Source organism: Thermobia domestica, chromosome 11, assembly GCF_964235325.1.
Source record: "Thermobia domestica chromosome 11, izTheDome1.hap1.1, whole genome shotgun sequence".
Classification (NCBI taxonomy): Eukaryota; Metazoa; Arthropoda; class Insecta; order Zygentoma; family Lepismatidae; genus Thermobia; species Thermobia domestica.
In genome coordinates, this window is record NC_137464.1 from 263,776,379 (window position 1) to 263,794,559 (window position 18,181).

At 36.6% G+C, this 18,181-nt stretch overlaps 1 protein-coding gene across 1 annotated transcript in view; it reads left to right on the top strand.

The window, feature by feature from the left end:
- The window catches only part of LOC145665029 (uncharacterized), an 89,037-nt gene that overhangs the window by 29,901 nt on the left and 40,955 nt on the right, over positions 1 to 18,181 (top strand). Inside the window, exon 9 of the mRNA XM_081732243.1 lies at positions 4,446 to 4,570. Within this exon, the coding sequence (XP_081588369.1) occupies positions 4,446 to 4,570 (125 nt within the window). The remainder of the gene's footprint in view (positions 1 to 4,445; positions 4,571 to 18,181) is intronic.

Here is an 18,181-nt window from a genome sequence, read left to right on the forward strand (position 1 = left end):
GGTGGTTTTACGATCGTGTCTAGCGGTGAAAATTGGCTGGCAGCGGAGCAGCGGGAAACCTAGCTTTTTTAAAAAATATTTCCAACGTATTTCAAAACATGCTACTTTTTGATAAAATGTCTTACTGTTGTATTTTTCTTATCTAGGTATTGAACGAGTACATTGCAGATGCTTGCAAATTATCTGTGTATTATAGAAGTGGTATGTGGCAATGTTGCTCTCGGGACGTAGTATGTAGCAACGTTCTCTTTTTTCGAAATCAACGGGACAATCCCGTTTAATCGACACGTATGTTCGTCCCTTTCGTTCATTTACTGGATATAATCGTTCCGAATTAAGCATCCGAGACGGCCTAATTTTGTTCGAATGAGGACTCTGTTCCCGCTACCACTTCCCGTCAATTAATAGTTGTTAGTTGATAGTTCTGTGGTCGGTCGTTTCTTTTTCCGGTTTATGCGGACTTGTGCTACTTCTAGTGTTTCTTCACTACAATTGTCATTGTGTAGTGTAACAATGGGACGAACAAGAGCAGGTTATTCTCAAAAATTTAGAAAAGACTGGCTAATTGATCCAAATTTGAAAAACTGGCTGTTGGAAGTTGAGGAAGATCGTACGGTAGCTCGGTGCAAATACTGCAAGTGTAATTTGAAAGCAAAATTTTGTGATCTTATAGCACCTAGCAAAACTAAAAAAAACACGTAAGTGCAGCTGAACCTTTTAGTTCAAATAGACAAAAGAAAATAGAATTCCCGTTGGCAAACGTTTCTTTTGATACTGCTCGAGTCGAGGCAGGGTTGGCTTTATTTACCGCGTGTCATTGTTCTATTAGAAGCATTGACTATCTTAGTGAATTGTGCAAACGCTATTTCCAAGTGAAAGAGGTACACTTACATCGTAGTAAGTAGTGCTATGATCAAGAATATTTTATCTCCATACTTTAAGGAGAGCCTTCGGAAAGACATTGGTGACAGTGACTATAGCATTCTTCTTGATGAATCAACAGATATTGGTGTAGTCAAACAGCTAGGATTATGTATCATTTACTATTCTGATGCACGCTCTACTGTCGTGTCTACTTATTTAGGAATGTACGAGTTACAATCGGCTGATGCTAATTCAATTGTGAAGGTATTAAAAGTAGCTTTGAAAGATTTTGGGCTTGATTTGAAGAAACTACGCGGTTTAGGGACTGATAACGCTAATGTCATGGTGGGAGTTAACAATGGTGTGTATCAAATTTTAAAAAAAGAAATCAATCATCTCGTGTTAGTTCGTTGTGTTTGTCATTCTGTGCAACTAGCTGTGCCCACGGCGGCCTCCGAATCACTCCCTCGAAATTTGGAATTTATGATTTCCGAGACTTATAATTGGTTTGCTCGATCACCTCTCCGGCAACAGGTGTACACAGAACTGTACAGAGCTATAAATGAAGGGTCTAATCCACTTAAAATTGTACAGGTGTCCCATACTAGGTGGTTATCAATAGAGACAGCAGTGAAACGGATTCTTTCGCAATGGCTGGAGTTAAAAACGCATTTTCAAATAGTGCGGAACAGTGAAAAGTGCTACACATCTGAATTGCTTTTCCAAATGTACAGTGATCCGAATAATGAAGTGTATTTTTTATTTTTGAATCCTATCTTAGCAGAAACCCAACACGTAAATCAATCGTTTCAATCGAACTCTGTTGACCCAAGTAAGCTACTGCAAGATCTTGTCTTGCTTATTGAAGGACTGGCAAAAAGAATAGTTGTACCAAATTATCCAGTTAACTTGTTAACTGAGAATATTAAAAACTATGTGAGTTCCTAACCTTATCTAGGTTATGATGTTGAGAAAAGAATAGGACAACTAAAAACGGCTGGTGAACTTACGATTGAAAATGAAAGCACAATTAGGGAGAGATGTGCGAACTTTATTGTTAAGCTGGTATCACAGCTTCAACAGCGTTTACCTGCAAATGTTGAAATATTGAAAAATATTTCAATGTTCGCACCAGAAAACTGTTTGAAGGTGTTAAAGGATCCGATTATTCCTTTGGCGGAACTCATGGGCTTTCCTAAGGAAACCATAAAAAAAAATTGACTTTCAATGGCAAAATCTCACGTTAGTTGAGTGGAAAAGAACGGAAAATTCTACAGCGTTTTGGAGTGAAGTTCAAAAATATAAAGATGCAGCCGGAGAAAACCCTTTTCATGAACTTTCTAATCTCGCTTTGTGTCTCCTTGTTTTACCATGGTCAAATGCAGAGATAGAGAGAGCTTTTAGTCAGCTTAATCTCGTGAAGACGAAAAATCGAAATCGAATGGGGAGATGGTTGACGCTATCCTTTCCACTCGTGCAGGGTTGAGACGACTCGGGAATTGCTGCCATGATTTCGATTTACCCATTTCTATATTACAAAACATTAATACTATGACAAGAGCAATGTACTCCAATCTACAAGTTGAAGATAACGAATCGGAGGATGAATTAGCTCCATTAATGAATTAGTGGTAAGTACTTCTGTGCTTTAATTTTTTAGCGCATACATTGGGATTAATTAAAATATACAGCCTTTTCAGGTGTAGCGGGATGTTTAGCTATATTTGTAGATCGCGATATTTTTTGGTGGAATTCTGGCGGTTTTGTTTTTCAATTTAGCGGAATTTTGTGCAAACTCGTTGGCAACACTGTTCCTGTGGTTCCTTGAGCCCCTACTTGCCTGATCTCAGTTCCTGTGACTTCTTTCTATTCTCATTTTTCAAATAGTCATGGGACTAGTTCATGTCTCGTGTGACTGAAAGGTCGTCTCGTTTTGACTTCAGATTTGACAGATGGATAACTAGAACATTTTTTTAAAAGTTGGTCACGTGATGCGGTGAGTGCTCGTTCTGCCCTCCATATTGGATTTTGAACATGGATAATGACATTTTGAGAAAATTAGTAGGTTTTTAATTAAACAGCTCTCGTATAGGTTGTAATTATAATACAGAAACGAGTTATACCTCGTTCGAATTACAAATATCCATGCTTAAAATGGTGTATATGATATGGATCTTTGGCGCAGGAGGGAGAAGTTACGGTGGGGAATTCCCGGAAATTTCCACAAAAAATTCGCTTTTATCTATTTTTGATCGCTTATAAGCTGGCAACCGTGAGAGCAAGAAACAACATAAAATTTGAAGGAAAGTAACAATACATCTGCAACACTTCTTGAAAGTTTAAGGAAGATAGTTGATGTACAAACAGAGAAAAAATAATTCATGAATATGTTACTTACACGCCTGGGTGACCAGGACATAATTTATCGGATTTTCCTAAGACATCTAAGAAGTCTAGCGTTGAAGCAGGGAGTAGTTTAATTTGGTAAGAATATGTAGTGTTAAAAATTGAGTAACCCTGAGATACAAGGAAACAACTCGTGCATTAATATAGATTTATGTAGCCTTTGGAACCGGATCATTTACAATAAATATAACATTTGAAGGAGGCTTCTTGCAGACACAGGTACCTTCTCTGGCATACTTCTCGCATTTACAAGGTTTAATGAAATCAGTAGGTAAGAGAGATGTAGAAGTTATATCTGGAATATAGTATTCATCATCATAGATATAACGAAAATCGATAGGGTCTAATTGTTCGGCACGTCTAAGAGCTTTCATCCACCAGCAGCACTGAAAATATAACCGCTTTAAATGAAGCGCCACCGTACCTGAAGGGGGAACAAAATTTCTGAAATTTCTTTGCCACTATTTCTGATGAAACTGTGTGAATCGCAATTCGTTATATGAATACATGTTTGATCCCAAACATTGGAAGTGGAACTTCTGCATCGGGCACAATATTTTCATTTTGCGCTCGTGTTCCAAAATTCTCAAATCGTGAAGTTTCAAACAAATCGACAACCTTCATTACTGCTGCTTTGATTCCAATTTTGCTAGTTGCATCACAATCAGTTAGTGCACAAACTGTACAGAAAACGAGGAATGAAGTTCCTTTCATTTCGTTTGATAGTTTATGAATTGGAATTGCCCGAGATGTTCTACCAACACCAAACAGCATCTACAATTCCTGAACGTACTGAGATTCCCATGTATTTTTCTAATGGTACAAAATGCCCCTATATTTCTTAAATAAACCGAGCAAACGTCTTAAAGCAATGTGATGTTTAAGCATAAATCCAATTAATATGTTAAAAAAACAACAACATTTTAATTAGTAGCTTTCAAACACGATTAGAAATCCAAACTACTTTAAAATAAGTTCAAGAAATTTATTTTATAGGTTCTCTATGGAATAACTATCTGAAAATTCTTTTTTCCTTCATTATTTGATAAGGTACAAAAATAAAAATAAAAATAAAGTAAAATGTATTTCGTCTGGCCAGAATAGAAAAGCACAGTATAATATAATATAGTCAGATACATATATGTTATGAACTTAATAAAACAATTTTTTTCCAGCGATTGTGGATTTGGAGAGCCCGTATTTTCATGTAAATAAGGACGAAGTACAGACAAATCTACTTATGATCTCCGTGGACACTAATAGATTGACTCCGGATGAATTTTGTGAACGTATGAAAATGGTATGTATGTTTTATTTATTATAATGAAATGAGATGTCTCTATCTGGAAAATATTCCAAAATGTATATCCAGATAGAACTGAAACTCATATTTTTTTGTATTTTTCTTCTGATGTTCGTATGTGAAAAAAATGAAGAATTATACCTATAAATAGATGTTCGTGTACAATTGTATCACTAAGGACATTCGGCATGTAGCTTCTGGAAACAATAAGGGTAACTCAAAAATTATCCGCAATTTTGACATAACTCTTCTTACATTGTTCACACTGGCCTTTGTCCTTGTGTATTTTAAGGTTCCCGCCTAAGCCCTATACTTCGCAGTCCGAGACTGGGTGCCGGCTCACTACAGAATACGTTAATAATTTGATGAAGGTTTCCTTGGAAGGACCTTGTTTACCTGATGTTTCAAGTGCAAATAGAAGTGTTAAGGCTGATTTTGAAAATTTTATAAGTTGTGGATACGTGGAATGGTTGAGAAGTCCTACATGAGTGGCATCGGTTCAGTTGCGCCATGGGTGAATCAAAATAAATGAATTTGCGTTTCAAAGAACATTAAAGAACTTGGAACAGTGATTTTCAATCTTTGTAAGACTGCGCCGCGGTTCAGAAGTATGCTTGTAAATATATTTCCAATACTTTTTTCATTAGGAACACAAGAAGCAAATAACTTGACTATAAAACGAACCTGCATAAGGCATGTATAGATTATAAAGTGGTATTACAATATGCGAAAATGTGAAGAAGCCTAATGACGGTTCAGAGGAGAATTTGCCAAAATATGCATACGGTGTCATCAAGACTATTAATACTTTCGTGAATATATGAGTCGCATTGGTAAAAAAAATTATAAAGTACATTACATTGACTATAAATTTAAACGAATTAAGTTATCTACAATATTGCGATAAAGGTACAATATCTGCTATTAGCAATAAATGTTCTAGTATATCATATTGTTGTTTTAGCACTTCAGATATCGGATCGATTAATCTAACTGTTGAGGGCAGAAATCGTTAGAGTTCCGTGCACATGCCTAAAAAGAGGAAAAAAGAAGCCTAGCTTGTTTATCATGATTATTGAATTGTTGTAAATTGGTTGATGGGAAATCTTCATGTCTTCAGGTAGAAGTTAAATATATGTATTAGAGGAAACGGCTTAATTATTTTAATAATTAAGACAGAGTAATATAATGTGAAAGAATAACAAATGGCGCAGTCGGTATTTTGAAACTACGTGCAGTACTTTTATATAGGCCTAAGAACCAATAACGACAATGCTCAAAGAACCATTATATGTTAATTTAAAATGCAACGATCAGATGATAAAATTTCTGGTGGATACAGGGGCAGCCGTTTCAGCTGTTGGGTATACTTCACCGTTACTAAAAGGAGTATTGATAGAGCCGTTTCAAGGACGACTTAATAATGCTGATGGCTGTCCTATTAACATATTAGGTAACTGTGCAATCCAGGTACAACATCTAGACCACAATGAAAGCTTATCCTTAATAGTCGTTAAGCAAGAAGAGTTCCATCCTATATTAGGGAGAAGTTCGTTGGATGCTTTGGTTCCGCAGTGGAGAAATTAGTTGGCAATAATGTTATATAGTAGTGAAGAATTGCAACAGATGAAAGTTGCTGAAAGTCAGTCGGTAAATGTTTTACAGGATCAGATTATGCAACAGTTTAGCGAAGTTTTTAATGGATCTATTGATATCCCAATTAAGATTTTAAAGTGTCTATTCCTTTGCGACAAGGTATCACGCCTATATTTAGGAACGCCTATGACATATCGTATTCACTGCAGGAACAAGTTAAAAAGGAATTAGATAATTTATGTAAGGCTGGAGTTTAAATATTTCACAAGCTGATTGGGCTACTCCAATGGTAATTGTTAAATAAGAGAATGGAGCTGCAAGGTTATGTTTAGATTTTAAACGTTCACTAAACTTAGTGACAGAAAAAGTTAGTTATCCTCTTCCTAAAATACAAGACTTGCTCAATAAATTGTCATATACAAAGTGCTTTGTATTGTTAGAAGTGAAGCAAGCTTACTTATAACTAGAAGTACAGGAAGATTCACAGAAATATTTGGTAATTAACACACCATGGGATTTATACTTGCAACATAGGTTACCTTTTGGGTTGAATTGTTCAGCACAAATTTCCCAAAAATTTATGGATAATGTCAAACAAGGTTTGGGTGAAGTAGCTTGTTATCTTGATGATGTACTGATCTGGGGAATTACTGTAGAACAATGTTATCAAAGAACAGTACAGGTCTTAAATTCAGGAATTACAACATACAGGTAAACAAAGAGAGAAGTATTTTCTTCGTTGATTCTATAACATATTTAGAATATGATATTTCTCAGAAAGGTATTCTGCCTGCAAAAGACAAGTTACAACCTATACTGGATACGCCATCTCCTAAAAATATAACTCAGTTACAGTTCTTCGTAGGTATGCTAAACTTCTATCATCAACACTTACCTTCATTACCGTCATGCATTCCGGAATTATTCGTAGGTATGCTAAACTTCTATCATCAACACTTACCCTCAGTACCATCATGCATTCCGGAATTATACAAGTTATTTAAAAAAGGTGTCAGCTGGGAATGGACTAGCAAGCAGGAGACAGAGTTTCTTTTAGCAAAACACATGCTGCAAAAGGCCAGAATTTTACATGCTTTCGATGAAACAGCAAAGGTGGTATTGATGACAGATGCCTCTCTAGATGGAGTAGGGGCAGTGCTGTACAATGAAGTAGACGGTCAGTTTAAAATAGTAGCTTGTGCCTCAGCAACACTATCGGAAGGAGATAAAAAATATTCGCAGTTCGAAAGAGAGGCGTTAACAGTGGTATTTGCAGTGCATAAATTCCATAAATTTTTGTTTGGTAGAATCTTCAAGATTATCACAGACTCTCAACCAGTGAAATGGATTTTTGGATTGAAAGGCCCGCCTGATGGAGCTTTTCCAAGAATGCAAAGATGGTTCTTACTATTAGCTAATTACGATAAGGTGGCTGATTTTTTTGTCAAGATTTTCCTTGGGCGTTCCTACAGAGGAAGATCGAATAGTTCCGGATTACATCAGTGAAATTTCATCTACAATTTTAGATAAAACGGAGATAGAAGAGTCTAAAAAGATCATGTGATACTAAAGATTAAAGAGTGGATCTTACATGGATGGCCCAAGAGATTGCCATTTTGTTTTGATTATAAGGAATATCAAGAGATGTACAGGAGAACATTTCAATTGGAATTATATGGAGACTGTTTATTTTGAAAGGGAAAAATAGTGATTCCTCGAAAGTTGAGAGCACTCTATAAGGAAAGATTACACAGGGATCATCTGGGAGAGTATGCCACAGTGAAACTGGCGAATGATGAAGTATGGTGGCCTGATATGAACAATGAATTGCACAGTTATGTAAAAAGTTGTGAAGTTTGTGCAGCTATGGCTAATAGTTCATCTAAAAATAATTATTGTTCTTGGAAAAATGCAGAAAAACCTTTTGGTAGAATACATGTAGATCATTGTCAGTTGCTTGGGTACCTTTTTCTACTAATGGTGGATACCTACTCACACTGGGTCAAAGTTTGGAAGGTAGATTCTACGAACACTTACACAACATTAAATTGTTTAGAAGAGTTATTTCAATTAGTAGGATTTCCTGGAACTATAGTTACTGACAATGGGCCGCCTTTTAGAAGTTATGAGTTTCAAGAGTATTGCAGGAAGAGAGGTATTAAATTAGTATCTACATTACCATATTCCCCAGAGAGTAGTGGTAGTGCTGAAAGGGCGGTGCAAACTTTTAAAAAATTAATAAAGAAAAGATATGTTCAGAATGGGTATCATATAAGTGTTCAAAGCGTAGTTAGATGGTTAAAGGAGATTAATTATGCTCTTTTACACACATCGTTGAAAATTATCAATGGTTCACCAGCTCCCTTGGTGTTATCTTTTAAACCACTCACATGGTATAATGTTACTCCGACAGTATTCAAGAGTCAGGCTAAAACAAAGGTTTATTCGAAACGAGTGGAACTAAATTGGAAGGAGGGCATATCTGTATGGGTAAAGAATTATAGATGAGACGTGCCTAAATTTATTAAAGGGCGTTTTGTACAGCACTTGGGTAATAACATTTTAGAAGTGCTAGTGAACGGTGCCATCCGTAAGTGTCATAGGCACCAAGTAAGAATTAGCGATTTCAGAGTCAGTATGGAGAATAAGGAAACAGTGAACTAAGAGAATGAGAGTGGGATGAAGTTTTAAAATACCGAGTATAAAGTTACTGGGTAGTTCAGAGCAGACCATCCGTTGGAAAACAGTTATTTGAATGGGACCAATGGTGAAAGTGAAACAAGGGGCTGTATACCACATCAAACAGAGGATAGTAGTACAGAATGCAGGAGAAGCTCGGAAAGAAGACATAGGCCGCCGGATAGATGGGGATGTGAACAATAGTTGAAGGGGAGGAGGATGTTGAGGGCAGAAATGGTTAGACTTCCGTGCACATGCCTAAAAATAGGAAAAAAGAAGAAGCCTAGATTGTTTATCATGATTATTGAATTAAGTTGTAAATTGATTGATGGGAAATCTTCACGTCTTCAGGTAGTAGTTAAATATATGTTGTATTAAGGAAACGGCTTAGTTATTTTAATAATTAAGACATAGAGTAATATAATGTGATAGAATAACACTTACCTAACCTAACTACTGACTGATCTCAGTCGTGAAAAAATTTTCATTTTAGGCAGAGCAAATAGAAATCTAAGAACGACAAGAGAAGTGATAAATTTAGAACATCGACGTTTATTTGTCCATGCATACATTAATAAAAAAAACTACGACGAATTTAACATCAGTCAAGTGAATTAATTCATTAATACTATAATTACCTTGATCGTAATGGGTATTCACGCAAAATTAAAATAAATAAATAAATAAGCGAAAAAAAGGTCAACTCAACATTTTCTTTTACTTTGTTGAAGTTAGGATTGCAGGAGAAAGGTATCTTGTGTGTTATTGCAGAATTTTAGGATAATACGAGAAAGGTAAAGATAATAATATGCTTTCTAAAAATCAAGCACCAACATCCCCCTTAAATTTTTGAATACGCCCCTGATTTTGACATCCTGGCGGAAACCCTGGGTGGAAGTCGCGCGTAAGCATGAACGTTTGATACTACAACTGCTGGTTCTACAAACCACCAACCACTTATATATGATGCTAGTGTGTGAGCTCCCCTTTGATAAGTTTCTTGCTACACCACTGACGCATGATACAACTCACGAAAAACAAGCGCGCTCAAGTGAGCTAGCTGAAATGAGCACTCTACTACTATGTTCAAAAATTCGTTTCAAGCGATTCATCCGTTTGATCGTGGAACGGAGACATACAATGTCCTTTTTCATTTTTATTGTGCTGACTAGCTTGTTTCTTTACATGACGTGATACACAAAGCAGCAAGATGGATCTGCGCTTCGCGTAGAGGCTAGCCCTCCAGTTTTTTTTTTTTTTTTTTTTTAATTTTTTGTGGGATTATATCTCCTGCAGATTCGTAACCACACTAGTATATATTATGGCCAAGAGATGGCAGCATTTATGCATTTGTTGATATTACAAAATTTTAACACATAATGTACAAGATTTGTAGGAATATTGTTTATAAGCTCACTCTAGGTATTCTTGTGATTTAGAGGATACGCATAAGATTCACAGTTTTGGTGATAGTACTTCTCATGAAACAAGATATTTAAAATATCCGTAAGTAAAATTGCTGACTTAAGGAATTAGTATCGCTTAACGCTTTAACCAAAGCATTAATAGCATATATATTTTATACTTTTGCCTTTTCAGGAGAAGTAGACGGTAATTCAAAGTTTTGCATCAATGTGATGCTGTTGTTGTTCTTGATCCGTTCTTCAAATTATATTCTCGGCAAATTTTTACTTTGAGCCAAACAGTGACTTGATCCGATTCCGGGAGCAGTTTAGGTTAGGAATGATTCCTAAACTGCTCCCGGAACCGGATCACATAAATCGATTACAATTACTAACACAGTGAAAGTAATGTACGATGTTAAGAATTATACTATAAGTACAAGGGCCACAATGTTACTATACGATGTTAAGAATTATACTATAAGTACAAGGGCCACAATGTTACTAAACATCAATTCAGGTGAAGCGGTGGCTATGAATTTTCAGATCTAAATAGGGGGCTACCGCCCCCCAAACCCCCCGCTCAAGTACTATAAAAACATCCAAAATAATAATAAATAAACACACCACTACTATAAAGCTAAGATAAGAAGGGAAAATTTTCAAAAAAAAAAAAAAAAAAAAACACTCGTCTCTAATTATAAATCAGTGCATGACAAAGAAAAAAAAACACTCGTCTCTAATCATAAATCAGTGCATGACAAAGAAAAAAAAATTACATCTCAACAAGACAATAGGACAAGCAGCAGCAAACCAAATACTTTGCCTAATACTCAAATGCAAAACAAATCAAGAATAAAAATAATATGAATTAAAAAAAGAAAACACTCACCATTTCGCCATAGGAGAACGCTCATGAATAATTAACTCATAACTGCTGATTCCACACACGAAAAAATAAGATACCAAGAACACATGCACAATACTCAACATTACTGAAAAATGTTCCTTTCCGCACACACGTCGTTTTATTAAACCGAGCACACTTGCTATTATTACAAACAAGAAACCAATAAACGTCCACTTTTACAATACGTCGAAAATATCTTCAGTTTAGACCACAACTATGTTAGGTTTTCTCTAACTCAATTCAACCAATTCAATTACGCGCTTCCGCATGCCACAAACAGCAGCACACACACACAAAACATCACACTAACCAACTACCATATGACTACACAGACACCTAGTGGGAAAAATATGAACTAAGACGTCACACCAAAGGCACGAACAGTTCTAACAAGTGACTCACGCACAAACAGTTCCAGGAAGTAACTGAACCTATAAGAACCGATTAAAGTCACAGTTGGAGTCAAAGTAAAGACTTACCATATTCTCTTAGCCATGCTCTCTCTATGAAAACTGTTGTGGAAGTACCACTGGATTTTCAAACATGGATTTTTGGTAGTGATGGGAATTCTGATTCCTTTCTGGTAGTGATGGGCAAAATGATTCATTTCGGAGAATCGATTCATTTACTCTGATTCACTGAAATGATTCAATCATTTAATTCGTTCATATGAATTAGTTGTCAGCTCATTCCCTTCGCGCAAGTGAATTGGTTGGGAATGATTCGCTCATTGAATCAGTTCCGAGCATCTATTTTGCGCAGATGAGTTATTCGATCATATGAATTGAGTGGGAATTATTCGATCATATGAATCGTTTGAGCTACTGCACTTCTTTTCTGCGCAACTTAATAAATTCCTTGTGAGGAAGTACAACCTTATGTATCATCTTTGCCATATGACACGGCCAGCGTTGCATTGGGGTGATTTCAATAATATGGTGTTGCTCAACTTCCATTGTTGCTATTTTTGCATCCTGTTTTCATATTAGGGCTTGAGGCAAAAACTAAAACTGTTGCAATCTCTCCGTTTTTCTGCCAAATTCAGTTCTCAAGGAAATACTTTGTTAAAATATAGGCCTATTCCGTAAGATTTTCACGGGATACGAATAGTTTTAACAATTTATTTTCAACTTCTTATTGTCGTACATATTAATATATGGGAAAATATAGACCCCTAAGAGCAATGTATAGACTACATTCAGGTTTTTGGTTTTAAATACAAAAAGTACTATACAATCAGTCCATAGTGGTAAATTCATTTCTGGTGCGTATTATTTTCCCAGGTTATGTACATTTTGTAAAGTACACCATCATGTTAATGAATTTCTTTTGTTGTTATAAGTATTACAGTTTTGCACTATAGGCTAAAGAAGAGGCAGATGATTAATTAAACTAAATTTTATCTCGCAATCCATTCTATTATATCCTGAGGTCACCGTTGCTTACTGATAAAGCTGTTACCTCCGGTGTGTGGGGTTCCTGGTTTGATCCACTTCTAAATAAGTTTGTGGTGTACACAATGATGTCCGTGGTTTTTGTCGGGGTACTCCCGTTTCCTCCCACACTCTCATTCCACCTATTCTTCCATCATCATTTACTTGCCTTAATCATTCGTTTTCCTTAGATTAATGGACATAAACGTGGAATGTTAAACTGCAATATTTCTATTTTTATCCTATTACATTCTAAAATATGTTCTATTTTATTCTTGACTGGCAAAAAATAATGATTTTTTGGAATTCTTTTGAGCTAGAGAAGAAAGGGAGTTAAAACATCAACACATATTTAAAATTATTGTGATCATTTCATAAGGTTTCCCTCGGGTGACATTGAGTAAACGCGGAATGAAATGAAATGTTAAAAACTTTTACGTTCCATGGTTATCTTCGTCTAGACTAAAGGAAACGATAATGATGAGAATGAATGAAATGGTGAAATGAAGGAAGTGAGCGAAAACGAGAGAGCTCAGAGAAAACCCACACATATGGTGTTTGTCCACCATAAAGCCCATTTGGCGTAAATAGGAGAAAACCAGGGACCCCATCCACCAGAGGTGAACGCTTTACCACAGAGCCAATACTACTTCAATAAGCAAGCGATGAACATATCTTTACGAAAATACTGGTAACTCCAATTGGACCCAATCTGAGAAATGCCCCAGGGGATAATTCTTAGCCTCGGGGTATTTTCTCCTCGCCTACCCCTGAAATCATCACTGTTCGTCTATATTCTTAAGAGAAAACCATTAGTTAGTTAAATTTGAGTTGAGTTGATTTTGAGCTTAACGTCCTATTCAGCAGCGAGGCTATATGAGACGTGGACCTACTGATTAACATGGAATCCGAACCACATGAGCTCTTGCCGGGAACCGATCCGGGTTTCCCACATCCTCTTGTTTACTTGGAAGTTCAGAAACCATTTGTATCTCTACGTCCATTTCAATAGTAGTAAAACGAAAAATAGGTACCACTAAAGAAGGGCGCCGATTTCTCTCTAACTTGGGGGCATTAAGGTGTGTTTGGTTGCAGACAAGGGTCTCAAGAATTTTAAGACTAATTCAAATTATGCCAAGTACTGACATTCATAAAAATACATTTGAGCATTCAGGAGTCCGGGCCCTCCAGAATCGGCGCCCTTGCCACTAAGTTTTGTTGCATGAAGACAAGTAATTCTATTGAAAGATGCAATGCATTATCTTCCCAGAAAGAATCTCCGTTCGTCTTTCTATACATGTATATACATTTGTGAAATCCATTATGTACAGTACAAATAGTTTACAGTGCACTTTTTCTGTGTAAATATTGTATTTAGATTGAACATAATATAGTACTTTGAGCTGATTATGAAACATTAAAATTGACCTTTTTGGCTAGTGCAGTTGAAATTGATGGTAATAGCTTTATCCAATGTACGTACAGTATCTTTATAAAATAGATAAGCAATAATCAAGAGTATGTTGAAACTAACTACGAAATCGTATTATATCTAATTGAGCAACACTGTCAGTACTTCACTACGAGATCCAAGCAACAGAAAAGTTTATTTTGAAAGTAATCTGATTCTAACAACGCGGCTTGCTCTCTTCGCAAGAAGCAACCCTACCACGCAGGAAAAAAAAAAAAAAAAAAAAAAAAACGCACGTATCTTCGAAAGCAGGAAGAAAAAGTGCGCGTACGGATTTCTTTCTTTTACCATTCCTCGTGAAACTGCAAGCGCATTTGCAGAAGCAACCCTACCAATTCTCTCGCACAAGCCGGCACTTTGTGATTCTCAATTCATTTCGATCACGGCAAGGAATTCAGTGCAAAGTACGGTGTACAAATGATTCATTAGAAGAATCGATTCATTTCTGGAAAGAATCATAATTCATTTGATTCACGCCATGATTCGTTCATAATGATCGAATCGTTCATGATCGACACAACACTACTTTCTGGTATTTGATTCCTTTGGATTCGTTGAGTTCAAGGAATCATAAAAAGTAACGACTACTTTCGTTACTTTGATTACAAGGACTCATATGTATCTCTGAATCCCTGTACTCAGTTGCCTTTTGGGTTTCTTTCCCTCAGTTCTGATTACCCGTACTCAAACACGTTTTCAAAAGCTTGATTCCTCGTTTTCGTCAATGTATTCAGTTTGGCTTCGTAGTAGTTCGTATATCTTCGGCAGCATACTATTCATAAAACAATCAAGTAGAATTCTGCTTCGGGTGAGTGAAAGGGAGAAAAGGAAAGAATTTTTTTAGGCAACTGATTTTAAAAGAAAATAGCACCTCCCGCTTCATCCTCTTTAGAGGGAGTGACATCAGCGGGCGGTGGAAAATAGTTGTTTTCATTCTTCCATTCTTAATGAACACCCAACGTAGAACTGCCATAAGTTTGATAGTACTATTATGAATAACTGTGGGGCGGCTAAATAAGACAAAGAATGAAGGGCTATGTTTCACTGTAGTTTAATATACTTTTTTTTTAATAGTGTTGGTTATTTACATGAATTTGAAGTGAATTAACATGATATCCTTCGAAAGTAAGAAAATATCGGGAAAATAGAATGAAATTTGAGATTTAAAAAATGTAGAACGCAAAACTTTCTGGCCTCCATTACAAATCAAGCCTTTACAAACAACAGCTACAAGCAGTGTACGTACTGCTTGAAGAATACCTTGGAATTCCTCCCCCAGAAAAATTGAAATCTTCCGTGACTAAATAGAACTTGGGTTCTGTCCTCCGTAAATAAATTAATTAGCATACTGACTACAAGTGACAAATTCGACAAGGTTAAAAAATTTAAGGTACCGGTACTTTCTGCGCAAGAATTGTAAGAGTGGCCTCGCATAGCGTAGCCGCTAACACTCTCTCGCCTTTGGTGCGAGCGGTCCCGGGTTCTATTCCCGGTGGGGACACTCGGTCGAAAAAGTGTAAAATCTTTCTGAGGCCAGCCATCCTGATTGGATTTTCCTGTTTTTTCCTCATTCACACCAGACAAATGCCGGGATGGTACCTAATATATAGGTCCTAGGCCGCTTAATTCCTTCCCCTTCCCCCGGTTTGCCGAGGACGTCATCCCTTATACGTGACGGGGTAACGTAGCCACCCATGCTGAAAGCCCAGAAACCTAATTCCTAATCCTATAATCCTAAGGATGAAATAGAATCTTTGAGAGCAGGTAATACGTCGACTCTGATGACATTTTAACGTTTTTTCTTTTTTTTTTTGTCTGTTAGTTTGTCAAGAATGAAAGCAAATACTGGAATGTAAATAACCATAATCATAAATATTGGTGTTATGCACCAGAAAAGATACATAAAAGCAACCATTAGCGTTGATATCTGTAGACATTTGCAGTGTTACCACAAATTATGATTCAAAAAATCTATGTGAAGAAAGCGACTAGAAAAATGAATTTAACGACATTAAATGAGAAATTGTGTTATCTTTGCGGTATTTTAAAATATTACATCTACTTAATTCCAATAACTGTATTTCAAAACGATTTTGCTTATTACAAATGTAATAAAAGTACTAGACAATTAGAACACAGCCGTATATTTGACAATTAGAAGACAGCCGTATAAGGATTTAAATTGAATTGGAGCTGCTCGAAATGGCAACAGATGGAGACATTTTGTTTCTGCTGCTGTGAACTATCTGGTTCCTTAAGCCATAGCCGGAGAGGGGGCTAGCGTGTAGTTAGCCCCTACTAAATATACTAAATATACTAAATTTATGTTATTAAAGCTGATCAAACGTTAAAAATTGGTGATCAAATTATTGACATAAGAAAAAGTCGAATCGCGGTGTAGGAGGACTGGCCCCCTCATTTTCTAACCATTATTTCTATGTTAGTAAAGTTGATCAAACGTTGAAAATCGTTGATCAAACCTGATCGAACAATTGGCACAGGGGCGTCATTTAGGGGGGCGGCAGGGAGGGGCATTTGCCCCCCTGAGTTTGAGATTTATTTAGATTTTACCAATAGAATAGTAGTAAGTCAGTGAAAAACGCGAAATTTTACATATATCAGGGGGTCTTGCCACCCCAAGCCAAATCTGAAATGACGCTACTGAATTGGCATCGAAAAATTCAGAATCAGGCGTCCAGGGGACTAGCATGTAGTTACTCCACCCCTACTAAATATAGCTCATATTTATGTTAGTAAATCTGATCAAACGTTAAAAATTGTTGAGCATACCTGATCACACGATTGACGTAAACATAATTTTAATTATTTTGTAAGGGGGGTGCTAACTGCACGCAGGTGATTGCAATCTTCCAAAGTCTCCCAAATTCTGTTTTTATATGCAAATATGTAAGAAAGACTGCCAGTGTAAATAGTTGTAAATACATTTAAAAACAATTTGTATATCACTAGAGAATAGACGGCACCACACTTTTTTTTTATTACTTTGTTGTTTGTTCGCTTGTATGGCTAAAGCCGTGGATTCTGACCGCTAAATGTTAAAAATTGTCATGCCGTGAGAAAGGGGAGGGAAACAGTTTAGCTTCGTCGTCCTGTTTACGAAGCGTGCATAAGGGCGAAGAGGAGAGAACACTCAACAAGCAGATGAATCAAGCAATGAAGATTTTTTTTTCTTAACGCATGCGCACTATAATACCCATACGCTTCCAACGTGTCTTTTTGTCTGTTTCGTGTGAGTATTCGTTACTAAATCTTGTCAATCTGTCCAATGCAGACGCGAATTGATTCCAGGAATCATATGTCTAACTTTAAATCCGAATCCAAATGAATACTTTGAGTCCTTGGACTCAAAAGATTCTGAAGTGAATCCGAGTCCTTTGAGTTCTTTTCGGTATTCGTTCCTTTGAGTACTCAAGAAGAGTCGTTACTTTGTAACGACTCCGCAAGTAACGACCCATCACTAATTTTTGGATAAGGCATATACTAGTTCGTAAGTGAAGTCTTGGCTCGAGTACGGTAGGTCCCATAATTTTGGACCAATGGGCCTTTAAAGTTCAATTTTTCATGATTTCGGCAGCCTATAACACCGAAAGGAAGAATTTGTGCACCAAAGTTGGTCTATACTTTTCGTCTTATCTTGGTGTCAGGAATTACCTCCCAAACGTTGTCGGTGTTGTTTTGAAACCCTGTATATATTCCTTGTAAAGGTATATTCTACGGTGTCGTCCTATGTGCGACAGGAACTGTGAACTGTCGTGTGCGACCGATTCGATCTATTAACCTGCTTATGAGTAATCGATTCGTTCATACTAAGATAATGGAAGATAAGGTTCCCTCTGCTTTAACTTGTTTCACGATAGTGTGATTTAGAACCTAACAAAATGTACTATTAAAAATTCACGTTCCTAGAAGTCTTATTTCTTGTAGTCGTTTCACAGTTAGCTACAAGTAACATACACCTTAACATTCTTCTAGCTTAATTTCGCTTCCATCTTCATTTGGGCTTCGGCCGTAGGCTCATTACTCATCATGACTGACCTTGGCAACGCTTCGGGACCACTGTATCTCGATCAACAACTGCCTGTTAATATCGGAACA